A 27,977-nucleotide genomic window follows, 5' to 3' on the forward strand; every position below is an offset into this window, starting at 1 on the left:
GTCACTCATTACTGTCTTTGCGTTGGCCTTTTTTGCGTTTGGCACTTAGCAGCCCTCAGCTAAGGTACGCGGGCAGGTACAGAGGAGAAACTCTCAGTCTCAATCGGCAAGAGCCCAGTCAAACCGAGCCAGCACTATCCACGCCTTGAAGCAAGCAGGGCAGGAGGTGCCCAGTGGTCGCGTCCTTATTATGGGTCTTGAGAAGCATTCAGTGGTCAGGGTGGGCGGATAAAGCGGGTATATGGTCTTATGTGGCCAATCAGATCATGATGTACCGGAGCCGACCCAGTAGATGTACATGCATGACAAGCCAAATCTGTATGCGACGCAGCGTACTTCTATTAAATGCAGTCTAGGGCCATACTCAGTTAGCTCAGTCGCTAAAACACGAGCGAGGGAGTCGGGGAGTCGGGTGTGACTTTTTGGGGCTTTTTTTGGGGGGGGGGAGTGGAGGGGAGGGGAGGGCAGGGCAGGAAGGTGGAAGGGAAGGAAAGGGAAGGGGCAGGAGCGAGAACCCAAGAAGGTAGGTACCTACCTGCCTGCCGTACCTACCTACCCTCAGGATACCTTGGTACCTTGCTGAGCTGTGAGCATCGTGTAGTCCCGCTGCAGTCACGAATAGTACCAAAGGAAGAGGGAGGGCGGAGAAGAAATCTGAGGTGTCCCCAAGAGCAGAAGCCCACCACCACCTCACCACCGTACCACCTCGAGTCACACATTGGACGAGACGGGAATCGGGACACTGGCCCTGCCCTGGGCCCTGCCCTGGGCCCTGGCCATTGCCTCACGCTTCGGCTTCGCTGGGCTGGCGGAGGGGCCGCCGCTGGGGGGACCACTCGGAGGTTTTGTCCGCTGGAAACAAATCAACAACGGTCCAGCGAACAGGGCAGAGTTGTGGTCAGTCCAAGGCTTTTTGCTTCAAGGTTCCATGCTCACTCAGTATTACTAGCATGGAACTGCGTTTACGGATACTCTTTGTTTCTTTGCCTCGTCGCCATCACGGTCTCTTCCAGAACTGCCCCAGGAGTCACGACACACGCCGCCAACCACTTCTGTGCCTCATTAGCATCCCAGGTATCAGGCAGACGGAGAAACCGGGGGGCTCCGATGACCTGCGGAGGGGTGGGAACAGGAAAAGGAGGAGGAGGAAGACGACAACCCGGGAAAAGAAACGAGTTACCAAGGACAAGACGAAAATCAACAACGGCCATGCAAGAAATCCTGCGAAGCAACACTTACACCATGCATCGAGACCCTCCCAAACCCACGGCCTGCCTTGCCCTACCACCCTCAACTCCCGGTCTTTCGCACACCCACACGCAACCCTCCGGAGTCTGTGAAGGATACAGAGACAGTCACCGTGCTCGGCAAAGAGTCGGCCGTATCTATCTCTCGAGCTTTGTTTTGCTTTCCACCTTGCCTTATCTTTGGTGTCGCTATCCAACTCCCTTGCGCCCTCCGACTGGTAACAACAACGGACTCGGCGGGCAAACAAACGCTTTCGTCCCCTCTCTGCAGTGCTGCTCTTTTGCCTTTACTTCCGACATGATACACGTACCGCACCCCTTCTTCAAACTTCAGCCCAAGACGACTTTGTCTTTATTACACCAAGGGAGAGCGCCAGAAACACCAGCCCAAAGTTTGACACGGCCACATGGGAAACTCTGCTCTTCCGGCTCCCTTGCGCGGCACGCTAGCCAAACATGCCTGTCTCTCGCAAGATGCCATTCATGGGTCGTTATTACGGAGACGGGCGGCTTACCAACTCATCTGGACCCTCCAAAGACCTCTCCCAAGGGTCCAACAGCCAAATGCCATCTCGCAAACACGGCTATCCCATCTTCGGTCCTCCAGCTCTCAGCCCCGGCCTTCCAACGTCGAAGCCGAGGCCACTGTCCACATAGGTAGTAGTAACCCCGTCACAGGAGACACAAGCACGACGAGCTAGAGCACAACTGTTATTCAACGGCCACTCGTCTCTATTCACCTCCACTCCAATTCCATTGTTGAGCGACGTGATCCAGTACCACCTACGACAGAGTACAGGAGGTCTTTTGGTTAGCAACAGCCCACGCAACCCTCGTTTGTCTAGCTGACACCGCTTGACTTTGGATGGATGACATCCGCGTTTCCGCCGGTTAGTCAGTACAAGCCGACGCCGCATGTTGGTCCCGGGGACTAAAGTGCAGGGCATGCTAGGTGGCACTTGCATTGGGGCTTCCCGTCCCAGCCCATACCATCGTGGTGAGACACACCATCAGCTGGTCTCCCCGTCAAGTCGATTCATCTGAGGTGTAGCAGTAAGGGAGGGGACCTCGTCTTGATACTGAACACCCTCGTCGCGACGTAGCCGGTATGTGACTTTGCTTGTGTCCTATCGTGCCACGGAATGGCTCTCTGGTGCATACTACTCGAAATACACCGTCACATTCGCGGCACCACGGCACCTCAGCCTGTTGGCCCTGTCAAAAACAGAAATGTCTCCGCCTTAAGCTGTGTTTGCGTTCAATACTCGCTGCCCGTGGTCTCCTGCTTGACCATAGAGTCCTCGTTACGGCGCCGCCGGTCCCAAGTTGTCACCCCTCCTTTGTGTTGGGGGCTGCGGATCTCTGTGAGGGACACTCAGATCGTCGACGGGCCATCCGGGATGGACCACTTCGAGAATGCAAACGACCTGGTTCAAGCCGACCCCTCAAGACTGCGCTGATCTCCATTGGACATCCCCAGTCCGGGGTGTCTCAAGTTTACAGCAAGTAGCAGAGAGATTGAAATCGCCTCGTGCTGTTTCTGACGGCAAACGGTGTTCAAACAACTTTCAGCCCAATGTCAAGGCTGGCTCAAAAAAGACCATCAAAAAAGACCAAAATAATCACAAATTCTGCGGAAGCACCATGAGCATCTATAGATAAAGCCAACAGTAACTGAGCCTTGACTGACGTTCGTAGGCTCGGGAAGGAAGGGAGACGACGAGTGATCCGCCACATTCCCCCTCCTCTACAACTTTGCCTAGGTATTGCATGGAGAACGAACTCAAGTCAAACGGAGGTTGCAGAGCCTCGCAAGAACCGCAATCTAGTGGTCAGCTAATGAGGGCTCTACGAATACCTGACCTTGCTTCTTGCTTGAGTTTTTGCAGTAGCTGCTGGCATTCCCAGTCTGTCATGGCACGCGTGCCACACCCACGAGTTTGTACACACCTATTCCATGGCGAATACCACCACTGCAGGACAAGTGTTCAGCAACCCTTTCGCGCAAGGTCTTAGGTAATGTCCTCCGGTGTGCAGCTGCATGGCTCGCCTGCATCTGCTCACCGACCACCTTGGCCAGATCTCGACATTACGTCGAAGACTGCCATCTTACACACTCCCATTGCGTCAAGTTGTCAACCCCAGCGAAGATAGAGATGTCGTCGGTCAGAGTGCCGCAGAAAAACGCCGTTGGCCACCCTGCAGCCTGCCAGCAATACAGGGGCGCCACCCAATGCCCGGGATGCTGTGGAACGATATGCGAGTTGTAAGCGGAGCAAAGGGAGTCTCGAAGCTGGAAAGACTGTTGCGAAGAAAACGTGCTCCACACGCCGCTCCGAACGACGACCCACGCGAGATTGTCGAGACAGGCTCGAAAGTGTCATGAACCCGTTCGACCGGCCCCAATGCGTCTTTGCAACGGCAGTTCACCACAGCCGCTGGCACCACCATCTCACGACGTCCATGTGAGGTGACAACCCATCTGCGGTGGTCTCCCACCGCCTATGCTGCTCACCGGGATCTCCCGCCTCAATCCTGCTCTCTTGCATCCCACCTACTTACTTGGACACCTCACAGCTTTAATAGCTGAGATCGACTTCAACTAACCCCCCAAGACGCCCGCGCCAAGTGTTCTGCCCACATGATGTTGCCTTTCCCGCCATCCCTGACACCCAAACCCAATCGGCGATAGGGTGAACAGAGGATCTCAGCATGTCTTCTAGTAACGCATTCCTGAGTATCGAATCATCTCGAGTTCCCAGCATGCGGGGTGTGCAGCGTGAGCACGTTGCTGCAGCGCGACACCCTCAAATGCTGTCTGTTTGGCTTCCCTGTCACCTGTGCCTTTGTGCCTTTCTTTGACTTCTTTCTATTTCTTCGATGCTATCCGCTTCACCGACTAATCCGAGATTCTTCGTCATCCCGATCATCCCTGCCGCTCACACATACCCTGCATCCTTCTATTCTTTCAGAACACTAGCTTCTCGAGGGCCTTCTCGCTCATAATAGTTAGCAAACTCATGGAAACGCTTACAGTTTCCCAGCCCGCTGACGGGGTAGTGGTGCCGAATCGAGATCCCGTCTCTGAATATTTTCCCCCAGGCTTATTAGTTACTACCAAGGCGTTCCATTGACAAGACTGGCGTACCCGGTCGTACGCCCCCAATCATCTAGTCTGGCCAATCGAGCTGCTAGTCTTTCTGGTCTACTGATCATCTTTTCTTCTCTCCCATCGGCAGAGGACTCAGATATCGATGATGATCCATTGAGATGTACTTTTCCATGCCTACCTAGGTAAGGAATGACGGGTTCAACTCGCTTACCTTGCTCAATCAAATACCTATACTGTTCGTCCAAAGCACAAGGCGCTGTCTTTCTCTGTCCATTGGTTTTCGGCGCCGGAATGAATGGAGCGAGAGTAACTAGTGACCCTACCTGCTATCAGTTAAGAAATTCCACGGGACGCCATCCAAAACATGCCAGAAGCTCAGACGGCGAGAGTTTTCCAATTGGAATTAGCCCCCTCCTTTGCCGCAACCCCAGACAAACTTAACGACTCATGCAACTGCATGTCTCTCTGTCTCTGAAAGTCAGACTTCAGAGCCAGCCGCCGCGCCGGCGGTTGGAGGAAAGCCTCAATTACCCCAGATCCATCCTTGGCCCCAGCTTCATGCCACAGACCGTCAGACAGACCCAACTCCGGCTTCTCTTCCGCCTACAAGGTTGTGGGATCCTGCTGGATCGTCAAGTCAGCTGGTCGAAAAGCACGGCCTTGGGGGTTTCCCCCCAAACCCTTCTCTAGGCCGTTTCTTCTGCCAATCTTAGTCGATGCCAAATCACACTCCCAATGCTTTTTTTTTTTTTTTTTTTTCGTTTCTCGTCCGGACATGACGTTCTCGTTCAATTCGAGACGCGGCAAATCCTCAAGGTCCGGCACCCGCTAGGTGTCTTGAACCGCAACCTCTGTGAGAAAGATGAGATGACTAAAGACGCCTCCCGCGATCTACAGAGGCGGTCAGTTCTGCTGATCGACCTCGCGCGGAGTGAGAGTGGGAATAGCCTGGGGCGGCACGGCGGATGACCTAGTGGCTGGGAGGCGCAGAGGTCCTTCTTGCCCAGCCTGTCATTCTCTGAATTGACTTTTCGGACAGTAATATTGGTAAATCCCAGAACATTGGCGTCCAGGCGAAAGGTTCTAAAGGATCCTGTCAGTCGTTGTGAAGTTGCAGGCATCGTACATGACGGAAGAGTTCGTTCAGACTCAACTATGTGCCCGTTTTGAGTCGCGATCGAAGGCCAATCCGGGTACTTTATGCTTGTTAGCCGCGGGTGTTGTAGGCAGTGCAAACTTTCCGAGCTGGGTTCTCCATGGACGGTTCTCGTCACATATTGGCAGTCTGTTATCAATAGAAGACACTATAGGCATGTCTCAGAGTTTCTCGAGTTCCGCGTCTGCCTCATGGCCAAACACTCGAGACGATACTACTACCTTACTTTGATGACTTTATCACGGTACTTGTGAGTAGGTATGGCATTTCACAGAGGAATCGACAGTTATCCATCTCCAAGACGTGAATATTCGCTGAACCAACACCCACTGGTCTGCCACGAAAGATATGCTAGTGAAGTAGCACAGTTGGCATACTCCAAAGATGGGGCAAGTTGCCGGTGGCTTATCCCAAGACCCTTGGGTTTGCCAAATGTGCTTTGGGGTACTCGAGAGTGCCACGGCTCAAGTCTGTACCTCCATTCCAAATGCCATGAGATCGCTCAGCCATTTGAAATATGTAGTAGACTGCGAAGAAGAATGAGGTCAAGCGCCGTTGATCTACATCGTGTGGTGGTCTACTAGTTCCAGTTGAGCGGAGGGCTTTTCAGGTGGCTTTTTCGTTAATGAGACATTGAACCGCACCAGGTCTGCACTGCGTCCGTCGAGACATCTCACAAGACATGGTCCTAGTAGGTAGATTGGTTGGGCGACAGCTGTGGCAGCCTGATTACCCCGGAAAATTGACCAGAGTAGAGGCGAGCAGGCTAGCTACCTAGGCCATATCACTTTTACAGCCGCAAGAAGCTCAACGAACGAAGGGGAAACGCGCGCATCGGTCATGTCCTCTGCTGCTCCTCTTGGTGAAAGTCACTGACAATAATTCAGTCACTCGGCCCTTGGAAAATATCAAATCCGGGTCCTGGGCCCAAACCCCGCTCCTGAACCATCCAATCGGCGGTGGAAGCCGGTCCAAAGCCCCGCCGAAACGCCGAGATCCGTCCCGGCCGGCATGACGGTTGTCCGCACCGAGCGGGATCGGAGCGGGGCCCTCGTCGCGGGTGTCAAGTGCAGAACAGACGGCAAACTCCTCAGATCTGGCTTTCATGCTGCCGCATAAGCTAGGGCCGCCAAACGATGAAGGAGTTCCGCCCAGGGAGGCCGCTTTCACTCTCACCCCACGGAGATCTAGGATGTTCGCGAGCTTGGGGAAGCAAAGCACATCACCCTGTGAGAAGGCACCCTGTGAGAAGGAAGGATCAGAATCGACTCGGGGAGAAGGATGTTACTGGTTGTAACGCTACAAACTAAGATAGTGCTTCGCGTCCTTGTAACAATCGCTAGACAGCAAGAGAGTGGCAGAGACGCAGCGAGGGAGCGTTGGGGAACGAGACTTCTGCAAGCTTTACATTGAAAAGGAAGTATCCAAGTCCATCAGAGCGAGGAGTTTGCCCGGGATGCAGAGACAAATCCAAGCGCAAAGCAAAGTCAAGTTAAAGCTCCGATGGGCCGCTGGGATATCGCCGTCGGAAGAGACGCCTGCCGCCCTCAAAATCGGCGGCTAACTCTGAAAGTTTCAATAGCCGTCGACACGACGGTCCTTTGCCGCGAAGAATGTCGGTAGTTTCTTTCCTGATGACTTCTAGGTACGTAGAAGTGCTGTGGTGCAGCCTTCTGTTACAGAACATGGATATGCGTTCTCTCAGGCGGCGAACGAGGTTGTCTCGGCCGATGCGCCGGTCTCTAAAGATAGTGTTCCCCTCCAAAAGGGACCTGGATGCTGTGGGCAAGTGTGATAAGGCCATGCCGTGTGAGACTGTGGCTTGATAGAGGTGATTTGCATCTTTAGATAAGAATGGAGATGTTGGTTGGATGCCCAGCCAGGAGGACGCGGCTCTGTTGCTGAGGGGCCTATCTAGCGTAGAGTTTCCGATACAAGACGAGGTGATATGGCATGTGAAAGAAAACCACGGCTGTCCACACCCGTCCTTGATTACAGCGGGCTCGCGTATCTTATCAGGACAGTTTTGTTTCTCATAAGGTATCCCTCAATATGTGTACATGCTGAGTTCATGCGAGAACACTTATCGAACAATGGTAACATACAAGCAAATCGGTGTATCATTGATACTCAAGAGACGATTGAGTCCCCTTCCCAATGCGGATGTCAAGTTATTCCTCCGAAAGAGGTGACATGTGATCCAACGATGTCTATTAAACCCCAGAGCAATCATGACCTGCGTATGCACAGTAAGCTCAAGGTGACGCAGAAGCGGCAAGGCGATGATTTGACAACGAGATAAGACTATCAGCTTGTCTCGGCTCGACTGGTCCGATGAGTATGAGCTCGATCATCCGTCATCCACACGTAATAGAGAAGATGGATGAGCTGTAATTACGCATGACAACATTTGACCCAACAAGTACTCATTGACTCTGTGCACGGGAAGCAATCCTCGTATCGTTCGTACTCAAATAACCTAGCCATGTACGGCCGGCCCCCTTGCAGAAGTTAGAGAATCAACGATTTCCATTAGTCAATTGAAAGCCAGGGGTAAGAATTGAATTTGGTTCCTGTACACAAACTGCTGGCCAGCACTTCGTCTGAGAGGGTCCGTCAATTCGGGAAATATTTGATATATCGTGAAAGATCGGGTCACATCACCTGCTACTGCGTCGAATCGGAGCCTTGCTGTCATGAAATGTTCTATATACCAATGCTGGATATGAGAAACTCTCTGCAAATGAACTCGTCTTTTTCTTTTTGCAAGAAGGTGTAGCGTAGTCGCAATCGTCGTAATGGTCCACATAACGAGTTAAATCATCTGGAGGGTAGGCAACTCACAGTTCTGCCCGGCATCTGAGAACAATAGCCTCTTTCCCTTTACAACAGGCTCAAAAGTTCTCAAAAGAAGAATTAGGAGGAAGCAGCAGGACGGTTTGACGAGTTTGTATAATATTACGGAAAGGCCACTGCAGAGCGCTTTCCGTCATTTGGCCAAAAGGGAGGAGCGACTGCCCCAGCTCCCCACTAGAGGGCACTTTCCACCTCCTGACAATGAAGCTGGCTTGTTCGTCCATCACCTGTACACCAACGGACTACATGTCCTTTCCAACCATTAATTTTCCAAGATGGTGTACAAATTTGGCCACGAAGATGACCGTGTCAAGCAGCTTCAAGTCATTGAAGCCCACTCGGCCTTCTTAACATCCAGCCATTCTCCCTTTTCTACCCAGAGATTCTCCAGCCACTTTGCCAGCTTTTCGTCGTCCGTCGGCAGGGTCTCGAGAGGAAACCTGCGAACGTGGACGTGGAACTTATATCCAAGTCGAGAACTCAGTCCAGGCACGCTCAACGTGTCCCACATGGTCGGTGCCGCATGGAAGTCTTTCCCTCTCTGGTACGCAATCGTCACATCGTACACGGCCTTCACGTGAGACGCCTTCCTGAGGTGTTGGACGGTGGTGATGAACCCTTTCGTCCTTGGATACAACAAATGCATGGGCTGCGGCCGACCCGACTCCTTGCACCACACGATTGACTGCTCATACTTCTTCTGTGTGAAACGCGTGGCTTCGCTGAAGCTGATGAGCCCTGTTCATCATCAGTATGTTGTTCACATCGGAAGAAAAGGACTCTCAGCTGAAGCACTTACAGGTTGGCCACTGCCTATTGACGATACCCGAGAATGCCCTGTCAAGCTCATGCTTGTCTTTGGCCCAGTTACGACTCACCATGGGCATACCCATCGCCCATAACCCCCAACCAAGGAATGGAACTATCCGCAGCTGAATCTTGGCAAAGTAACGGCAACGACCTAGCATCTCGGCTTTGATCGCGAGAGCTTGGATCATGTAAAAGTCCGCCCATCCGACGTGGTTGGCGACTACCACAGCCGACTCCCCGCGGGGAAGAGCATCGCCGGAAAATGTAATGTTGGCGCCATTGTATCTTTCAAAGATGATCTGGATCCAGTACCAAACTGTCTCGGCGATCCGCGACGAAGAGTTGTACACGAAGTCTGGCGCAAGCCATTTCAGCGGGAGCTGGAGTGAGATGGCGGTATCTGCCAAGAGCAACCAAAGAACCCACGGTGCTAAAATGGCAGCTCCTCGGAAGTGAGTGAGCACGTTGCCGTGGCCAGCCATGACCGTTGAGAAGTCAATTTGCAGTCACTCTAGTGGAATCCGAGAGCGAGGCGTAGGGAGGTGAATCGATGCACGAAAATGATCACACTCTGAGTTATTTCGCAACTGGCGACGTCCCAAAAGAAAAGATTAAGGTTGGCCGTCTAGTGGGCGAGCCGAAGCGCGGCAAACCGATCTACAACCTAAGACACCCTGCCCTAGACCAAGGGATGTTTCGAAAGGGAGCCGCGTGCGCGCGTGACCTTTAGGCCAGCAGATCAAGGGTGAAAAGTTTCGAACGAGCGGGCGATGATCCGGGGTTCACTCGTCTCAGAGATGCGCGTTCCTCTTCCCGCTCAGTCGACGAGCACAAGTACAGCCGTATTCCCTGTTGCCAACGAGGAAGAAGCTCTAGAGTTTGGCGATCGTGGGCTGAGGATCTTCTCGAAGGACATGATTGCGACAGCACGGGATCGGGGAAAAGGAAACACGATGGTACTATGGCTGGCTTCCACTAGCAGAGACGTCCGGTCCCGCCCAAGTTCCCAAATCGGATAAAATGACGGCATGGACTTTTGGCAAAGGTCAATGAAAGATCTCTGGGGCCGAATGACAAACGGCGGGCTTAACTCAATTATGGGAGTGAGGAGCCCCCCTCCAAATCACTCAAAGACAGGGATTCCACGTTCCTGGCCGTTAATCACATGGGCCGAGCCTGGAAGGTCTCGAAGGGACGAGTGAGACGTCAAAGTGCCAGCATTGAAGGATCCGACAGCTCTACGACGTGCCGGACTTCATTCGACATGCGACGAGATGTGCACACTGAACACACAGACCGAAGGGTGCTCGATTGTCAAGGTTGGCTGCAGATATAAGCAGTCAAGTGTGCATATTCGAAATGCCCAAAATAGGCCGTCAAGTGTGAGGTCCAGTTAAGGGACTCTTGGCTTTTTCCCGGCTCGTCCGATGTCGACGCGACCATTGGACCGAGGTCTGTGTGGATGGGAGACTTGAGAGATGGGATTTTCACGCAGAGATTCGCAGGCTACATGATTGCCTCGCAACAAGAAACTTTGGACGCGCCGCTGGCTAGCAGAAATGCAAGTCTGCACGTGTACGTCTGCCATGGAGAAGTGTTGGTCTAGCAAGGGGTCAGAATTGTGACACGTTCTGTACGGACGTACGGGCTTCTACTTCTGTCTGGCGAGGGCTCTCGTGCATGGGAATCTGACGATTCCAAGACGAGCAATTCTGACAAGCGAGCAAACAAGCAAACATGCCCCTCGCCTACCACCAGGGGTCTCAGGGTCTGGATCTGAGTTGGGGACTCGTGGTTGGAGTTGGAGGACTGTTGGTCCTTGGAGTCGGAGCTGGTGCCGGCGCTGGGGGGGAGGGAAGCTGGAGCGTAGGTGGATGAGACGCCGAGTCAAGCAAGTCAAGCCACGCGAATGCATTCCAGGCAGACGAAGCAACAGCAGCAGAAAGGAGGGCCGAATGCCGCACCCGAGCCTCTCGCTCCATGTCTCTACTGAGTACTGAGACTACAGATACCTACTCTCCTTTGCCGGGAAGAGAACAGCTGAGAGGAATGAGGATAACGGTTGAGGCACCCGTGGACGGATATTTGCTCACAGCTGCGACATGAACTTGGCCCAGAACGGGAGCTGCGAATGGGAACCCCTCCTTTCCTCCCCGCTTGTGCTATGCCGGCGTAGCACTTTGTTGCACTCTGGTGGAACTTGGAAGCCTCTGAAGCCTCCTTTCTCCAGCCGTGCTCAGTCTGCTCGGGCCGTTCTTTTGTTCGCAGCCCAGCGGACACTGGGAAGCATTCGATAGCTTGGGTACGTGGGTTCTGGACTACTATAATCCAATAGGTAGGTATCTCAGTGCGATTTGGATAAACCGATACAGAGACGTGTGAGAGAGAAAGGCCCTGGCCAGCCACGGGCACGCCGCTGCTGGTCTTCACTCAACCGCCAACGGATCGTAGGCTTGATGGGTCTAGACCAGGAACCGTCGCCCTCCGTCCACGGAAGGCGCCTTTCTTACCCCCCCCCCCCCCCCGCCTCTATCATTGCCGGCGCCAACACAAAATTCCAATATTTGTCACACAGTCAGTACTGGCTACGCCGCGTCCCGCTTCTCCTCGGCCTCACCCATAGTACCATAGCTAGAGCTCGCCCCTACAAGCTGTCCGAGTACCTAGCTATTCGACATAGCATAGCCCTATCCGGTGACGAATCTCAAGAGGCTTCTGTTCGTCAGCTTCGTCAGACTGCCACTCCAGCCGACGTTCTTTCTCTCGCCGTAAAGCAGACGAGCTAAGGGGACAGAAGTGCGTGGAACCGCCGATGATTCCGAAAAAGCAACGAAATCGGACTTGATCGTTCAAGTCCTAGGCCAAATCAGCACCGCCTAACTAAGGCACTTTCGAGTCTCGACGACTGGGGGGGACCCATTGGCATTCAGCCTTGACGCAAGGATCCGTCTCCGGGGTTTTTCTTGCAAGCCTTTGTGAACCAGACCAACAGAGAGCCTACCTAATGTTAAGTCAGAGTTGCGAACGCCTACCTACTGTTAGCTAGCCGGCTCTGCCATCTTCTCTCCCTTCATTATCATAATTACTGAGGGGCTCAACGTCGATTCGATCCGAGCAACGGGCTGCTGCCGCTGTTGCTGCTCTTTCTACTACTACTGCTGCTGCCGCCGCTGAAACCCCGCATATTCACTCACCCTCCCGTCATCCTTTTCGCTGCTCTCATCCAGACGACGTGCCAGAACTCGTTGGGCTCGCGACTGATTGATCTGACTGGACCAACCGACCGCCTTGGCCGCCCGCCCGTGTTCGCCTTCTGCTCTCGACTTCCAAGTTCCGCCATCTTGTCTTAGAAGAGGGCGGTGGCGCTGCCTCTTGTCATCTCGATTCGCGACAAACATTGGCCACCAAGGGCTATTAACGCGCCCCCCGTCTCTACCTTGCCTTCTTGGTGGTTTCTCCGCTCCGCCTTCATCCGTTCTCTCCTTATCACCTCTGCCCTTTTCTGTTGCTACCCTCCTCCAACCCATTTCCAGAGTCCCCTTACCCCCCCCCCCCCCCCCCCACCCCAGGTTCCCAACCCCAAGCTGTTAGGCGGCCAGTGATTACCTCAGGTCCAGGATAACTGCTAAGCCCGAGCTTGCTTGATTGAGCCTGAACCTGAGCCGGAGCCAGAAAAAGCCAGACTGCAACCGTCCAACCACCCCCGGACGCACGACATCCATCCTCTTCGTCTGGACTGTGTCAAACAATTCTAAAACAGGGCGGATTAATCTACCAAGCCTACCCCGACCCTCTACTACCCGCGCCCTGCTCGTCCCCTCGTCGCAACCGCATAGCATCCTCAAACAGCTCGGACGCCAGAATTGGGTTTCACGTTCGAGAAGAGCTTCTCAAATAACCATAATCGCGGTCCGGAAGAGCCCAGCGCATAATACAGCCGTGAACGGCTCGAACCCTTTCCACCGCAACATCCCCTGCTTTGGCGGACGACAACCACCGTCACACAGCATCGCATTGCCAGACGAAGCGGGAGACTGACCATCGCGCATCCAATCTTCCCAGGTAAGCCCTTCAAGTCATCTTGTCCACTCCGGCTGGTGTCGGGTACGCCACGAATCGAGACGTATTTGTAAAGACATCACCCCCCGCCACAGCCTCGTACCTGCCCCTTTTCACATGACGACATGAACTGCCGCGCTTCTTAAACCCCTTCTCCTTTCGTAGCAATGGTTGTAGAACGACACAATGACTGACCTAGGAAACTTAACAGCTTATCGCTCCCCGCCGAACCAGTCGTTGTCTCCGGCACGAAAACAGTCTGTGGGCGAGCTTCACGAGAGGGCAGCGATGGCTTCCTCGTTGTCGCCTGACCAGTACGGGAAGCAACCGTCGCAGGGCCAGTATGGCGGCGGCGGCTCTGGCTCCGACCAAGAGCGGGGCCCGCTGAGCTCCTTGAATTTGGGCTTTCTCAAGTCCCTGACGGAAAAGAGGACAACGCGAGGTAGGGACAACGATGTATCCGTGCCAGAGAGAGTCTGTTCTGACAACGCGTAACTGTAGACGGCCAAACACCTAAAAGAAGAGGACCGAAACCCGACAGTAAACCTGCTTTGACTCGGCGACAAGAACTGAACAGACAGGCACAACGGTAAGTAACGAACAATGTTGCAAGAGGATCAAGCAACACGACCGGGGTACTGACGGTGGAGTTCTCAGTACGCATCGTGAAAGAAAAGAGCTATACATCAAGGCTCTGGAAGACGAGGTCCTTAGGTTGAAGGAAATCTTCAGCAACATATCGCAAGACAAGGATAAGGTGGCCGAGGAGAACAGGCAACTCAAGCAACTCTTGGTCCAGAACGGAATTCCTCTATCTCACTATGGCGACGATATGGTCAGCAACCCTAGCGGAGGCTACACATCGAGCGCCAGCCAGTCGGGCCACAGCTACGGCCAGAACGCCTATACACCACCTTTGACGTCGACGACGGCGCCGTCGGTGTCGCCCTCGTCTCACGGTCCGTCTTACCCCCACGGTCTGCCCCCTCCCCTTCCCCAGATGGGCAGCCAGCAACTGCAACAAAACAGACAAGGGCAGAGCTCTGGTAGAGGTGTGGACTTTGAGCAAGCGGGCATTGACTTCGTCTTAACGTACGATAACCACCACCCCTCGCCCTCGAAGGCATACCTATCACCTCCCCCGCAGTGAAAAGTACTTGTCATATCACCAAGTCCTGGACATCATCGGGAGTCGGGTGGTGTGAGCTGAGCGATGATTGCAACGAACGGAAGAAGAGCTTGCTGACGAGTGCGATGTTATCGAGGGTATGTAACAGTCTCGAGAAACCCTGCATGAATCACATGCCCTGGCTGTTGGAGAGATCAAGCGAGATGGGCGGCGAGCCCTGCGGACACGCGCTGATGGCCTCGTGCCCCCCGGCGCCCTTCCCGGAGCTGACACCCGACATCCCGTTCGGGTACAGCAATGTCAACGGGGACTTGGACTCCCAGCAGAGGACGTGGGAAGTGAGCAAAGGCAGCCTCTCGGCCTTGCTTGACCTCAGCAAGAAGCTGAACCTCGATGGAGAGGTCACGCCGGTCATGGCCTGGGGCATGGTTCTGGGCCACCCCAGAGCCCACGAACTTCGCGCCGAGGATTTCCAGAAGCTCACTGACGAGCTCAAGGACAAGGTCCGATGCTACGGGTATGTGTCTCTATTGTGACTTACACTTGCGCTGGCTTTTTCTGACAGTGACCAGCTTTGGTGCCGTGATGGAAGAGTTTGAGGTCAGGGACGCATTGGAGAATGTTTTCTGCTCCGGACCGGAGATGATGAATTACGCCTACTAAGAGCGTGTGACATGAATTTGGCGACATGAGAGGGGGCATTTCATCAGGAGATTCAGTGAATCTTTACATGCATGATATGGTGTGAGGAGAGGCTCAAACTAGAAACATTTGGAGCGTATTCTGGGAAATTCCTTGGGACCACTTTTGATACCACGGCCTTAATGAGATGTACATTTTTTGAAAGTCTTTATTGAAAATAATATCGTGAAGATATTCTATGAGATAGTAACCGGCTTGTGAGATGTATCTTCGGAAGGGTGATTCACTGTGAATAGGCGTAAGGTGATGGATTACCCTGCGGTCATGACGGGAGCGAATGACTTGGTGTTTCGCGGCCACGATGCACCGGCAGCTGGTCGTGGCCGGCAGTGGCCCCGCGTCGCGTGGAAACGAGTGGCTGACAGTCGCCGCCAGGTGTCGAAACACAAGACTTTGAAATTTTGCCCGCTCTGCCCCACAAACTTCACCCCACCAAATCCGAACGACGAAAATCAACGGCGAGAGGAGGTGAGGTGTGCACCACCCAAACCCTTGACGACTTTTCCATCTTTCAGAAGCCCGAAAGCGCTGCTGCCACCCCCCTTTCCCCCTACCGAGAGACGCACAGCTAGACCGACTTCGATTTTCGATTTCGACCTCAATAGCCAAGGAAGAAATTATTTTCAACATGGCTCAGGAAATGGACTGGGTCAAGCTCGTCGAGACTTGCCCGACCGGCGATGGTTGGGGCCCGCCCGTCACCATCGAGACTACCTTGAACGGTGTCCCCTATGCGCCCTTCTCCAAGGGCGACAAGCTTGGTCGCATGGCCGACTGGACCTCCGAGGGCAAGGACAGGGACGGACGCGGCGGCAGACAGCAGTACAACCGTAACTACCGTGGTAAGTATCATCACCTCTCTTCTCTAGCTATCGAAAACCCTCCAAGAAGAACGACCTCGTCGCTGACTCTCTCGCCTCCTTCCAAGACCAACAAGTTTACGGTGCCGGCCACGCCATCTCCTTCAACGCCCCTCCCGCCGAGGACGAGTCCACCTTCTCCGTCGTCAGCAACACCCGCGACAGCACCAAGACAAGATTCGGCCGTGGCGCCGTCTTCACCCGCGGCCGCGGCCAGCGTGGAGGTCCCGCCCAGAACGCTCGCGGTGGCCGGACGACTACCGCCCGTGGCGGCCAGCAGGGCGGCCGCGGAGGCTACGGAGGAGGCTTCGAACGGGGCGGAAGAGGCGGTGGCCGTGGCGGCCGCCGCTTCGGCTGGAAGGACTACGACAAGCCCGCCCGCAACCGCGACGCCTCTGTTAACATCAAGGCCGACTGGAAGCTGCTCGAGGAGATTGACTACAACCGCCTCGCCAAGCTCAACCTGGACGCCGACGAGGGCGAGGAGATTGACGCCTACGGCTTCGTCTACAACTACGACCGCTCCTACGACAAGCCCGCCGTCAAGGGCTTCGAGCGCAAGCTCAACGCCATCGACCGCGCTGCGTACAATGTCACGACTTCTTCCGATCCTGTGATCCAGGAGCTCGCCGACAAGGACGAGGCCTCCATCTTCGCCACCGACAACATCCTCTCCATGCTCATGTGCTCCCCGCGGTCCGTCTACCCCTGGGACATTGTCATCTCGGTGCAGGGCAACAAGGTCTTCTTCGACAAGCGCGATAACGCCGCGCTCGACCTGGTCACCGTCAACGAGAACGCCGCCGACTCCCCCATGGACGCCTCGGACGGCTCCAAGGACAGCCTCAACATGCCCGGCGCCCTCGCCGAGGAGGCCACCTACATCAACCACAACTTTGCCAACCAGGTCGTCGTCGAGAGCGAGGGCCAAAAGGTCGAGATGGCCAACGCCAACCCCTTCTACAACGCCTCCGAGGACACGGACCCGCCGGCCAGCAAGGCCTACAAGTACCGCAAGTTCGACCTCTCCACCAACAGCGAGGAGGACAACTTCTACCTCGTCGTCCGTACCGAGGTCGACGCCGTCCAGAAGAACGCCATCAGCGGCGACGACCAGCTCGTCACCCTGCACGCGCTCAACGAGTTCGACAACAAGGCCCAGGGCAGCGGTGGCGCCCTCGACTGGCGGACGAAGCTCGTCTCCCAGCGCGGTGCCGTCGTCGCCACGGAGATGAAGAACAACTCCTGCAAGCTCGCCAGGTGGACGGTGCAGAGCATCCTCGCCCGCGCCGACGTCATGAAGCTTGGGTACGTTTTTCCTCTTGTCCTTTCTTAAACAACCGAAGTCCGATACTAACCTCTGTTTCCCAGTTTCGTCTCCCGCGCCAACCCCAAGTCCAACGACAAGCACGTCATCCTCGGCGTCGTCGGCTGGAAGCCGCGCGACTTTGCCAACCAGATGAACCTGTCTCTGTCCAACGGCTGGGGTATCGTCCGCACCATTGCCGACATGTGTCTCAGACGTGAGCAGGACGGCAAGTACATCCTCGTCAAGGACCCCAACAAGTCCATCCTTCGCCTGTACGAGCTCCCCTCTGGCGGCCTCGATGGCGACGACGAGGCGGAGGAGGTGCCTGAGGCGGGTGAGGGTGATGAGGAGTAAGCGGTTACTCCACGCGAAGAGTAAGGGCTCGTTTTGCTCGAAATGAACATGAGCAACCACATTACACACACACAACCCTCAATCTTCAGTGACTTTATCTGAAGGTTTGAATGCAAACTTGAAGCAGTTAGCTGAGAGAAAGGGGGTGAAACCGGAGAGAGATGGAGAGAGAGAGAGAGAGCAAGGGAAAGACGGGGAGTGGAAAAAGGGTTTAATGCCAGTTCAGTCCAGGATGCCTGGATAAAAGGCATGGCTTGACAAAGTCGGCTGCCGCCGGGGAGAGTGGGCCAATGATGTAAAAAGTCTTTCTTCGATTTGGGGGGTTAGGCACGTATAGACGTCTATGGAGTAACGCATTACGGACAATTTTCTACTTTTGGCCTTGGCTGTGTTTGTGATGATGTTGTAACTTGATCTCCGGATATTGGGAGAGGGACTGTGATGGCTTCATCAAGTGTGTTGTTCGTCTGTCTGAGCTGAGAATCAACAGGAAAGTAGGAAACTCGCGCATGGTGTTGTAGCGGAGGATGGCAAGTAAATAGACCCATCTTAGGATCTTACTTTAAACATTTGAAGTTCCTTACATATGACTATGATTGCCAACCTTTTGAGCATCGGGCGTAACACATGCGGCTCTGCTTTCCCCTCTTCCCACCGTAGACTCAGAGAGTATGTAGTCTGAATCAGTAGCCCCGGCTTGGCTTACCTGTCTGTACTGCTCAAGGTACGTTTAGCTAGTTGCCACACGGTCAACATACCGTGGTAGCTCAGTGATGAATCACAGGTAGCAGATATTAGGCGGTCTCATCTTGCAAGTCATTTGTGAGATATGTACGAACTCAAAATGTTTTGAATTCTTTCTTTCATTTCTTCCCCAAGTCCCTAGCTGAAAAAGGGGTTTTTTTTTTTTTGGAATCTCTCTAAAATGCCCACAACGCCATAGTCCATGATAGGATGCCATTCATGCCAATCATTAAACCCACCCAAAAAGGTGGAAAAAAAGAGTCTTTTCCCCATGATTTTGATCTTCCCGCCTCGTTTGTCCAAAGGCTTCTTTTTTTTTTCGATGCTATCCCGTCTCTCTAGAATCTCTCCTTCATGCGCGCCGCGACCGTCCGCAGGTTGCCGTAGACCTTGGAAGGCGGCTTTCCGAGAATCAAGCTGACAATGGACTCACGAGCCATGTGGATGTTCTTGTACGCGCCGAGGATGTGGATCTTGCTGTCGGCCAGGACGATACGGGTCTTGCTGGCGTTCTCGATCGCGACTAGGTAAAAGTCTCAATGTCAGTAAAAGGGGGTCCTCCATAACCCAAACTTGGGAATGCTGCCAAGGAGGTAAATCCATACACTTTGTCTTGCCGTCCTTGCCTGCAATGCGACCAATGGCACGGCCTTGCGCCTCGTTACCCATAACCTGCTTGACATCGCGAATCTCAAAAGTCTCGACTACACAATTTCGTTAGTTCTCTACACAAAGTTATTGATCTGAAGGATCGGCTGCCGGCTTACTGTAAAGGTCGTCCAAACGCAGCAGCGCAATAGCGTCGTCGACATCGAAGCCCAAGGTGAAGGCCTTGACGAAATCCTCGCCCTTTTGCAGGGCGCCGTCCTCGGTGGTATGCTTCGAGGTCCGGAGCTCAACCTGTTTCCGGCGGGGGTTCATGCGGACCTGGAGCTTGAGGTGCTCGACGAGCGGGGGGTAGACTGCAGAAGCGCAAAAAAGTGTTAGAGAGAGTAGTGCGTCATTGCCGTGGCATAGGAGGGACTTTGGAAGCGTACTCTGGGGCCAGGAAGACTTGAGCGGGGTGAATCGGTGAGGAGGCACAGGGACCTTGCGAGTCTCTATTCTGGTGACGGGATCCTGGGAACATTAAACGATCTTAGTCTCCTTTCTTCAACGTCTTATGAAGGGGTCTGTCGCACAATGTCTCTGGCGGGCGCAAAGTGCGGGCGGTTCTCCTCGTCGACAACCATTTCGCCCTCCTCTCCGTTTTGCGTTACGCTGGGCAGAATCGCGTCCATCTCTTCGGGCAGGGTGGGCGCATCGAGTAGGAGCTCCTCGTCTTGCTGAGGCTCTTGGAAAGCCGCCTCGAATGGCGGGGCAGAAACCTCTACCTGCTTGGCGGTCGGGGCAGGCATGCTGGGCGAGTATTTTCGGTTTTACGAAGGGTATCGGAGGATTTTATCGTAAGATTCGGTTATAGTGATACTCGATCGAGAGTTGTATATCGCTTCGGTAGCGGTGGTGTTTCTTGGGTTGTGTGGTGTCGAGCCGAGTCGGTCTGGCGGGGTGGGCAGGCGGTCGTGAAGAAAAAAGCGGCGGGTGCCAGTGATGAGCCAGTATCGATTTATCGCCGAATTCCCAAATTTTTGTGTTTCGTTATCGATAAGGGGATAAGGCCGGGCCCGGGTGATGCTACCTAAGCACTTTGGGTGGCACCGTGCATCGTTGCCCATTCAAGCCTTTCGGATCTTATGTCAGCAAGTCAAGGACCAGCATTGGGCCTAGGCCGCCCAGACTCGAAGCACGGGCCATGATGTGCCTCTGAATTTTTCTGCTGGAAGCGCGGACGCCCCATACGTAAGGTGCCTTTGGAACGGGTCCAGCCGGGTTCAGCGAGGTAAAGCTGCGGTAGCGCGTCATGGATGACTTTTCACAGGCTTGCCCTTCCCTGGCCCAGCTTTGCATCTCAGTCATTTCTGCATGAGCGCATGAAATGTGCTAACATTTGCCGTGTGCCTCCCTCGATACTTGCCTTGCTTCAACCCCTCTGACTGTGTTATTCCTTGGTCCTTTTGTTGCTGCGGTAAATAAACAGGGTCGATTTCTCCTCCCTCCTCATTCTTTTTCTTGTTGCCGTCTCTCTGTTCAACCAAGAGACAGGATGAGCTTGAGAAATGTCTAACGCTTCGTCGACTCTTCTTGGGCGTCGCTTCTGGTCTTGCGCCTGCGGATCGGCGCAGACTCTGGGTCTGCGAGGAACGACTATCGCAACAGCAACGACGAGAAACACTTGTTTGAAAGCCAGTCAACCTACAGTCAACCCTGCCCTCCCTCGACCGAATACCTTCAGAAGGTCGATACACTCCGGGTCACAACACTCGTTCCCTCGGCCGAATATCCACAATGCGCGACGAAGCTATACAGGCAGCGGGCTGCTGCTGGTTGGATTTACCACAGAACTCGCACCCACGCAAGCATCAGCAGCTTGCGCAGTTGCTGCGGAATCCGCTACGAGCACCAGTCTCACGAAGAAGTCGAATATCTACCAACTGACCCGGCAAGCATGGCGACGAGGCATACATACCGATTCGAGGGGCGCAGTGAACCCGGCCGAAAGGAGATACCATAGCTCCAAGAGTGGAAAGCACGAGGAAAAGGGTTCGGCGGCCCAAACGAAGCAGGATACCCCCAAGGCTGGGGAGCAGGGCAAGCCAGACGCATCGGAGCATGATGCCGAATCGATCGCAACCACAATGTCAAAGTATTTGCACATTCCAAAGATGCCGCACCGGCCCACCCGGGATGAGCTATTGGCTGCAGCAAATGGTTTCCTGGGTCGAATGAAGGTTCGATTCAAGTGGGCATCTATTAGGAGTATGAGGCCGTGGAATATTGATGAATGGGGCGCCTTCGTTTCGTGGTTCCTGTTTGGTCATCTAGTCTGGATTCTGGTCGGCACGACCACCTTCTTCTCGCTGATTATTCTCAGCATCAACACCGTCGTCGCGCAAGGTAAGCTTCCCTCTGTGGCTTACCTATGTTGAGATGCTAATTAACTTGCACAGAAACTCTTGCCAAATGGGTTGGTGACTCTTTGACTGACTCTGCCGGCGTCACGGTAGTCTTCGAGTCGGCAATTGTTCCCAAGTGGGGAGATGGCGTAATCAGCTTCAAGAATGTCTTTGTGTCGCGGCGACCAGGACAGGTCAAGTCTTCGGTCAGCAAGGGCTCTTCAGAGAGTGCTGCGGCCATGGCTGCGACTGGAAACCAGCCCGATCAAGACGGCCAAGTTTTGGAAGAGGACGATGGCAACTATACACAATACGACGTGTCGATCGCAACAGTTAACGTAACGCTGTCATTTTTGAAGTGGTGGAACGGCAAGGGTTTCCTAAAAGATGTCGAGGTCAAGGGCGTTCGTGGTGTTGTTGATCGCACGTCTGTGCAATGGTCAGACGAGGTTGTCGACCCCCTATCCTACCGTCATTCCCACGAACCCGGCGATTTCGAGATCGACTCTTTCAAGCTCGAGGATCTACTCGTCACTGTTCATCAGCCCAAGGGCTTCCGACCTTTTTCTGTCAGCATCTTCTCATGCGAATTGCCACAGCTCAGGAAACAGTGGCTCTTTTACGATTTCCTATCGGCAACCCACATGTCGGGATCATTCGATGGCTCTCTATTCACGATTCACCCCCGTCAAGTACACGGCACCATTGCCAGCGAAAACGGAGATGTGGCAGAGGATGTGGGTGAGCCGGCAGCTTGGAAGAAGTTTAGCCGCCTGCGCATCGACGGTCTTAAAATCGACCACCTTAACCGTGGCGTAGAGGGCCCATTCGGCTGGATCTATGAGGGCAATGTCGACATTGTCGCAGATGTTATGTTCCCCGCGGACGTTGACGATGGTATCACCAAAGCCATGTCAGACCTTTACGACCAGCTTGAGGATGTTGTGATATCCAACCGCATGCGTCTGCTCCAGAAGGATCTGCTCGACATCAAAATCGTGGGGTCTTCCGCCTCGGATCTTTGGAACTCTACACCTACTAAGGGCCATCTTTCCCAAGCTATACCAGAGCTCACCAAAGAGGCCCCTGAGGAAGCCACAGACTCTGAAACTTCCGACCCCTCTAGCTCTTCCGACTCGTCGGAAGAAGACCGGAGATATCTAATCATGGATCTCCGAATCCACATGAACGATGTCAAGGCCGCCGTGCCCCTTTTCACAAAAGACATCTCTTACATCAACCAGGCGCTCGTGCGCCCCATCGTGGCCTACATCAACGCCAAGAAGACATACATCCCCATCAACTGCCGCATAGTCAAGCGTCACACCGATTTTGACGGCAGCTGGTCCATCTTTGACTGCGGTCTCATGGACGACATGTCGGCCGAGACCTACGAGGCTTTTGCACGCGACATTGAAGACCAGCAAAGCCGCGTTCGTCGGCTGAAGAAGGTCGGCTTCTGGACTCTGAGTCTTGCCGTCCATGCTCTGTTTATGGGTATGGCAGGTAATGTCATTTAAAGCTGTTCTCTCAACTCCCCTCTCCCTGCTTCTTCTCTGTTTCTTGCCCTCTACGTGAGCACGGCTGTCTTTTAATGAGCGCATGAATTTCCGAAGACGGGAGGCGTTTTTTTACGAATCTTGTATAGATGGGAAAAGGGGCAAACAACAATCGTGTACATATACAAAGGGCATTCATTTCTGTCCAGGAGGAAGGAGGGGATTTTAGGTTCCATCAAGCCACTCAATCCTTTTCTCTGCTGGACTTTTTTCTTGGAAGGCGAGGCGTTTTACATGAGGGATACATGTGGCAGGGGAAGAGCAAACAACAAAATAATTGATACCCCTTTTGACCAAATATCTTCCAACTGAGGCGCGTCGTTTGCGATGTTTACATATTGGGATACTGTCTCATTTGACGCTGTGAGTCACTCAGAAGGTACCTACTCAAGGCATGAAGTTCGTTCGCTGGCAGCATGACGCGCGCGCATGAACCCCCAACCCCGTCCTGTCAAGGATCCTAGGCGACGCTTATCGCAACCACAATAAAACATCTCCACCAAGCGTTTCCCCGCGGACCCTTGCTTTTGGTTGCTTGACGCTGTATAGCTACAGGACTGTCCCCCTCCCCATCCATGGGTGGTCTAGATAATTACTAGGGTGGGAAGTCAGAGACTTGGAGTATCTTGTCTCCCGGCTTTGGTAGAAGAGGCAACATGACGAGAGGAGAGCGGCGACTGCTTTGTTCGACCAGGACTAATCGCCACATCTCATAGTCTTTCAAGGCAAGTTAGTCTGCTACTGCTCTCCGAAACCTGTATGGTAGCTGCGGGTTTGATGACCCGTAAACTACCAACAGGTGAGAAAACCTCTACCGGATGGGGCAGACTTGGTAGGTGGATAGTTGAATGAGCAAGCACTGGTATACAAGTAGAGTATCTCGAAATGGAGAGTAACTAACAACTTTCTTATGATGTTTGGAAGGCTTCATAGAGATGACGCAAGCCTAGGCCTGACGTCCAAGGCTAGTCTTCCAGACACATGGCACAGGCTCTACAAGAGTTTACTGGAATGATTCGATTCTATCATTTCTTAACGCTGTCTGCCACTTACCCCTCTGTAGGGAGTTTCTTTGATATCATGCGCGAGAATGCACTGGGCCCTTTGCCCTCTAAACCGTAGATGTTTTTCCCCCATGATTCAGCGCCTTTCCCGCTTTGAGTCGACGCCACTTCCGATGCCATCTCTCACAATCTGAACTAGATGATGACCTTCCCGGCAGTCCCAGTAGCCCACGAGCCCTCACGATGCTGAGCCCCCATCTACATCGTGACGCAGCCGGGGTCCGCGACAGCGACACTTGCGCTCTGAATCCAAGTCGCTGTGGCGAGCTTCGGTACGAAGCCGCGCCGAATCCGTTGGCACGGAGCAGACTCGCTGAGATACAAGGGGCTGAGCTCTGGGCGCGGGATAATAATGCAACCCTGCCTTTTGCTTCACATAAAGTCGTCACTAAGAAGAGAAAAAGTCAGTACATAATATCAGACAGTAGTCTTGGAAGATAGACTTACTCTCCGAAACCATCGTCCTCGTAGGTCTCAGTGTCAGCTGTGGGAGCACGGCTGACGACGGCGGAGACCTTGGTCTTGGCCGCCTTGCTCTTCTTGTTGCCGCCCTGGGAAGCCTTCTCTTCCTTCATCTTCTCGTTACCAAGGGCAGTGAGAGTGCTGGCAATCTTCTTAATCTGGTCGCTAGGCAGATCCTTGGCAAGGTTCTTTGTGAACTCCTGGAGGAATAGGCCGTAGTGAGCCTTGCGGACGTTGTTGGCCAGAATCGGGGTCAGCGTGGTGCGGAGGTGCTCGAACTGGGTCTTGGTGATGGGGTTGAAGAGGGGCATCGAGGCAATGTTGGCCGTCTTGGTCGGGTCGTTGGGGTCGATCTGGACAGCGGAGCCGGCGAGAACAGCCTTGCGACCGGCCGGGACTCCGATATCACCGAAGAGATCCTCGGCGTGCTTCAGGTCGGACTCCTTCTCGGTGTGGCGGAGGCGCTCACGGCGCTCAGCCTCGGTCTCCTCCTCGCCAGAGTCGTCGGCATCAAGGAGGGCACGCTCCTCCTTCAGTTGGGCGATACGCTCGGCCTTGGTCTTCTTGTTCTTCTTAGCCTCCTCGAGAGCCTTGGCCTTTGCTTCCTCGGCCTTCTTGGCCTTTTCGCGCTCGACCTCGGAGTCTTCGGCGGCATCCCAGGAATCGAGAACCTTCGAGAGAAGAGTTAGTGTATGAGCGACGACGTGGTAGGTTTTGTAGTGTCGTCAACGTACGTCATCCTCATCCTCCTCGTCTTCGAACTTGCGGCGGATGGGAACCGCACCGCCAATAGGAGAGGCAGGGCCGGAGCTCTCCTCATCGCTGCTTTCCTCGTCTACGTGGGGAACATGGGAGTTAGTGAAGTCCAAAGTGGATAACAGGTAAATCGTCTGGGAAGAAGAGAGGCAGCAGTTGCGCTGGCCAGACTGGACAGATCATCGCGACATTTTGCCTCTCGCGATTATTTGTGTGCGTGTGCGGTGCGGTGCGGTACGGTGCGGGACAAGGCATAACTCACCCCACTTCTTAGGAGGCATGATGTCAGATTTTGGATGTTGAGCGCGGGGCCAAAGGATAACGATGCAAGAGTCTAAAGCGAGGCGAGATGACTGCTTAAGATGTCACAAGGAATCTTTCCAGATATGTTGGCTGCGGAAAGAAGAAGTTTTTGGGCAGAGTTTGGGTACGGCAGTGAAAGGTCCGTCCGGTCTGGCTGAAGTCGGGAAGGAAACAAATTGTGGAAAGCAAGGGGGCTCTGGGGCTCTGTGGTTGGGCAGGAACTTGGGAAGGGACCGTCAGAGGGAAACCCGAGGAAGGGAAAACCCAGCCAGGCCGAAGGCGGCAGACGGACCTGGAGGCAGCGGTTGAGCGGCCAGTAGCGGGGGACCTGCGCTGGAGCTTCGAATTCCAGGCCACTTACATTCACCCGTAGAGGCACCTCATGCAAAAAGGCTCTGGGCTGGCGCTTGCACTCCCGTCATCTCGTCTTACGAGCCGTCCTTCCTGCAGGCCTTCTTATTTGAGACATTTGATGAGGTGTTTGTGATTGGGATGTGCATGGGCAGGTGAATGACCTCTCCGCTCTCTGCCTGCTTGACTACCTACATCTCATCCCTCGAGCAGTGTGTATCCTCATCTGGCCTTGGTTCTTGAATCTTGAGTGATAGTCGGTACCTATTGCAATTGCGCCTTGAAGTTGGGCAATAGCGCAGCTCTTTGCCTGAAGGCCCGAGACACTATCCGCGTTGCGCACTCTGGTTCTGTATTGCCTTGAAAACATGGGGCGGGGTCCTGAATGGACGTCGTGGAGGGGTTAGATCTTTTTTTCTCTAACCCCTGACATGTGGTGGTTGAGAACACAACCCCGCCATCACCCTTGTTCTTGTTGCCCGAGGTGATTGACAGAACTTCGCCATCAATCCGCTTCCACGGAGTCTCATTTTTGGCCTCATTGGCCTCGAAGATCTAGAATACCACTTTGATTCAGATACTTTTACTCAAGATTTGAATACCGCGAAACTTAGGCCGTCAGTACGGGAATGTATTCACGGAGGACTCGTGAACGTTCCGCACTTCTACGCAGTGAGTCACCAAAATGGCCCCGCGCCTGCTCTGTTAGTCGGGCTGTTTGGCTCTTCTTGCACAGCCACACGGGTCGCTTTGCAGAGAGCGCCACCTCTACCACAAAGACATGATCAGTTCGCCATGCTGTTGTCGCACCCCAAATGATGTACAATGTTAGGTATTAGAACTTCGACGAAGCTGTAAGGATGGCTAGATAGTCAACAACTCCAAGATCAACAGCACCAACTCCACCCCCACCATAGTCGCATTGTCCGTGATGGAATCCGAAATGGGATATTGCGCCTGCTGACCCGTCCGTATCCCCAGTACGTTCTGCTCCTGGGCCTGGCTGGCAACCTTGATTGCCATCACGCACATCAACATGACCCAGTACAAAATATTGACGCCCTTGACCGTCCACCCCCATCGCGCGTCACCACTGTAGACACGCAACCCGCCAAGCCTGGATGCTGTAGTCGCTGACGCAGCAGCAACGTGAAGGGCCAGGGCGGCGAGTATGCCAATGTACGTAAAGGGGAGGAGACCGATGCCGAGCTGGGCCACGATGAGACGGGCGATCTCAAGTGATAACATAGCCAGCATGGCAACTATGAGTATGTAGTAGATGATGCTGGCGATCTTGATGGCCACGGAAGGTGACTTGGTCACTGGTGTCGATGTCGATGCTGATGTTGACACGGCGACTTTGTCTCCTGTCGTGGAACCTTCAGCCGTGTGCGACGACAGGGTTGAAGCTGAGGCTGAAGCCCGCAGTGAGCGCAAACATAGTGGGAGAACAATCAACAGGACGACGAGGTAAGTCCAGGTCGCCAGTGGGACGACGACGACATCGGCGAAACATGTTGTTGGCAGATGGCTGGAGAGAACTGACTTTGGGCCCTGGCAATGATGGAGTTCTGGTCAGTACGCTGCAGCCATAACGCGCTGACCGAAGAGTGTTCAACAGAGATGATAGTGTATTCGAGGGCAGACTTACGAAGCCTTCAGGTCGATATTCACAGAGCATCATGAGAGGTCGTCTTGGCATGTACTCCGTACCTTGAGGTATTCAGGGCAGGCAAGTCGATCCCCCTTGTGTGTAGGTGGGTCGTGCAGAAGGCAAACCCTGCGGCATTCACCAAAAGCGAATTGAAAGGAAGGAACCTGGAGAACTGGAGGCTGACAACTGCCTGGACAGTGGAAGGCACCCAAGGCACCCATCTCCGGTACGTACTCTTTTACTGATTGCGGGTCCACCTGAGATCCCTATAAGTAGCCCACCTCCCACCGCGGGCTTTGCCAGACTTCTTCTCTTTTTCTTCTTCATCTGAGTGCAAGGGCTTTACGCGTATCAGTGAGGATTCGTCCGAGATCGTGTTTTTGCTAGTTGAAAACTATAACTATGACCACTCCTAGTTGGCTTCGGCTGGCTAGGGAATTTTTGAACCCCAATTTCATCTTGAAAAAGATTTTTCATTTTGTTTTCATTGCTTGCGG

General features: G+C 53.9%; 9 protein-coding genes across 9 annotated transcripts; 4 read left to right on the forward strand and 5 right to left on the reverse strand.

Moving 5' to 3' along the window:
* The first annotated feature begins 884 nt into the window (after window positions 1-884).
* BDP81DRAFT_204965 (uncharacterized protein) lies at window positions 885-2,149 on the forward strand. Its single transcript, XM_060582593.1, has one exon. The coding sequence runs from the start codon at window positions 1,108-1,110 to the stop codon at window positions 1,906-1,908; it is 801 nt and encodes a 266-aa protein (XP_060446879.1). The 5' UTR covers window positions 885-1,107; the 3' UTR covers window positions 1,909-2,149.
* A 6,541-nt stretch (window positions 2,150-8,690) lies between these two features.
* Window positions 8,691-9,663, reverse strand: BDP81DRAFT_448342 (acyltransferase; the record flags this gene model as incomplete). The annotated part of the gene is made up of 2 exons (XM_060592285.1): window positions 8,691-9,109; window positions 9,171-9,663. 2 exons carry the CDS (start codon window positions 9,661-9,663, stop codon window positions 8,691-8,693), a joined length of 912 nt encoding a protein of 303 aa, XP_060446880.1.
* A 2,166-nt stretch (window positions 9,664-11,829) lies between these two features.
* BDP81DRAFT_424604 (uncharacterized protein) lies at window positions 11,830-12,734 on the reverse strand. The gene has a single exon (XM_060590148.1). It carries the CDS (start codon window positions 12,706-12,708, stop codon window positions 12,334-12,336), a length of 375 nt encoding a protein of 124 aa, XP_060446881.1. The 5' UTR covers window positions 12,709-12,734; the 3' UTR covers window positions 11,830-12,333.
* A 436-nt stretch (window positions 12,735-13,170) lies between these two features.
* BDP81DRAFT_205015 (BZIP-type transcription factor) lies at window positions 13,171-15,304 on the forward strand. The gene is made up of 6 exons (XM_060582594.1): window positions 13,171-13,243; window positions 13,452-13,682; window positions 13,742-13,829; window positions 13,898-14,332; window positions 14,518-14,886; window positions 14,942-15,304. Exons 2-6 carry the CDS (start codon window positions 13,529-13,531, stop codon window positions 15,030-15,032), a joined length of 1,137 nt encoding a protein of 378 aa, XP_060446882.1. The 5' UTR covers window positions 13,171-13,243; window positions 13,452-13,528; the 3' UTR covers window positions 15,033-15,304.
* A 230-nt stretch (window positions 15,305-15,534) lies between these two features.
* Window positions 15,535-17,772, forward strand: BDP81DRAFT_205049 (eukaryotic translation initiation factor 3 subunit D). Its single transcript, XM_060582595.1, has 3 exons — window positions 15,535-15,913; window positions 16,000-17,239; window positions 17,303-17,772. The coding sequence occupies exons 1-3, from the start codon at window positions 15,700-15,702 to the stop codon at window positions 17,592-17,594; spliced, it is 1,746 nt and encodes a 581-aa protein (XP_060446883.1). The 5' UTR covers window positions 15,535-15,699; the 3' UTR covers window positions 17,595-17,772.
* A 623-nt stretch (window positions 17,773-18,395) lies between these two features.
* BDP81DRAFT_424608 (pre-rRNA-processing protein PNO1) lies at window positions 18,396-19,893 on the reverse strand. Its single transcript, XM_060590149.1, has 5 exons — window positions 19,520-19,893; window positions 19,376-19,457; window positions 19,106-19,300; window positions 18,944-19,042; window positions 18,396-18,861 (listed from the first exon to the last, which is right to left on the reverse strand). Exons 1-5 carry the CDS (start codon window positions 19,733-19,735, stop codon window positions 18,677-18,679), a joined length of 777 nt encoding a protein of 258 aa, XP_060446884.1. The 5' UTR covers window positions 19,736-19,893; the 3' UTR covers window positions 18,396-18,676.
* A 601-nt stretch (window positions 19,894-20,494) lies between these two features.
* On the forward strand, window positions 20,495-22,851 carry BDP81DRAFT_316449 (mitochondrial distribution and morphology proteins-domain-containing protein; the record flags this gene model as incomplete). The annotated part of the gene is made up of 2 exons (XM_060584175.1): window positions 20,495-21,332; window positions 21,386-22,851. 2 exons carry the CDS (start codon window positions 20,495-20,497, stop codon window positions 22,849-22,851), a joined length of 2,304 nt encoding a protein of 767 aa, XP_060446885.1.
* A 1,264-nt stretch (window positions 22,852-24,115) lies between these two features.
* On the reverse strand, window positions 24,116-25,789 carry BDP81DRAFT_205083 (eukaryotic translation initiation factor 3 subunit J). The gene is made up of 4 exons (XM_060582596.1): window positions 25,435-25,789; window positions 25,151-25,251; window positions 24,402-25,087; window positions 24,116-24,342 (listed from the first exon to the last, which is right to left on the reverse strand). The coding sequence occupies exons 1-4, from the start codon at window positions 25,451-25,453 to the stop codon at window positions 24,327-24,329; spliced, it is 822 nt and encodes a 273-aa protein (XP_060446886.1). The 5' UTR covers window positions 25,454-25,789; the 3' UTR covers window positions 24,116-24,326.
* An 853-nt stretch (window positions 25,790-26,642) lies between these two features.
* Window positions 26,643-27,499, reverse strand: BDP81DRAFT_424616 (uncharacterized protein). Its single transcript, XM_060590150.1, has one exon. The coding sequence runs from the start codon at window positions 27,081-27,083 to the stop codon at window positions 26,691-26,693; it is 393 nt and encodes a 130-aa protein (XP_060446887.1). The 5' UTR covers window positions 27,084-27,499; the 3' UTR covers window positions 26,643-26,690.
* Between the last annotated feature and the right edge of the window lie 478 nt (window positions 27,500-27,977).

Source organism: Colletotrichum phormii, assembly GCF_030913505.1.
Source record: "Colletotrichum phormii strain CBS 102054 chromosome Unknown BDP81scaffold_7, whole genome shotgun sequence".
Classification (NCBI taxonomy): domain Eukaryota; kingdom Fungi; phylum Ascomycota; class Sordariomycetes; order Glomerellales; family Glomerellaceae; genus Colletotrichum; species Colletotrichum phormii.

Bases quoted from the DNA above. Each gene is read 5' to 3' on its own strand.
- BDP81DRAFT_424608 (XM_060590149.1), bottom strand. From the start codon at position 19,735: ATGCCTGCCCCGACCGCCAAGCAGGTAGAGGTTTCTGCCCCGCCATTC. The intron at 19,301-19,375 runs GTACGCTTCCAA...GCGCTTCTGCAG, and splicing joins CAAGTCTTCCTGGCCCCAGA to TCTACCCCCCGCTCGTCGAG. The intron at 19,043-19,105 runs GTAAGCCGGCAG...GAAATTGTGTAG, and splicing joins GCGTTTGGACGACCTTTACA to TCGAGACTTTTGAGATTCGC.
- BDP81DRAFT_424604 (XM_060590148.1), bottom strand. From the start codon at position 12,708: ATGGGTTGGAGGAGGGTAGCAACAGAAAAGGGCAGAGGTGATAAGGAG.
- BDP81DRAFT_205049 (XM_060582595.1), top strand. From the start codon at position 15,700: ATGGCTCAGGAAATGGACTGGGTCAAGCTCGTCGAGACTTGCCCGACC. The intron at 15,914-15,999 runs GTAAGTATCATC...CCTCCTTCCAAG, and splicing joins GTACAACCGTAACTACCGTG to ACCAACAAGTTTACGGTGCC. The intron at 17,240-17,302 runs GTACGTTTTTCC...TCTGTTTCCCAG, and splicing joins GCCGACGTCATGAAGCTTGG to TTTCGTCTCCCGCGCCAACC.
- BDP81DRAFT_205083 (XM_060582596.1), bottom strand. The intron at 25,088-25,150 runs GTACGTTGACGA...CTTCTCTCGAAG, and splicing joins ACGAGGAGGATGAGGATGAC to GTTCTCGATTCCTGGGATGC.
- BDP81DRAFT_205015 (XM_060582594.1), top strand. From the start codon at position 13,529: ATGGCTTCCTCGTTGTCGCCTGACCAGTACGGGAAGCAACCGTCGCAG. The intron at 13,683-13,741 runs GTAGGGACAACG...GCGTAACTGTAG, and splicing joins GGAAAAGAGGACAACGCGAG to ACGGCCAAACACCTAAAAGA. The intron at 13,830-13,897 runs GTAAGTAACGAA...TGGAGTTCTCAG, and splicing joins CTGAACAGACAGGCACAACG to TACGCATCGTGAAAGAAAAG.
- BDP81DRAFT_204965 (XM_060582593.1), top strand. From the start codon at position 1,108: ATGACCTGCGGAGGGGTGGGAACAGGAAAAGGAGGAGGAGGAAGACGA.
- BDP81DRAFT_424616 (XM_060590150.1), bottom strand. From the start codon at position 27,083: ATGCTGGCTATGTTATCACTTGAGATCGCCCGTCTCATCGTGGCCCAG.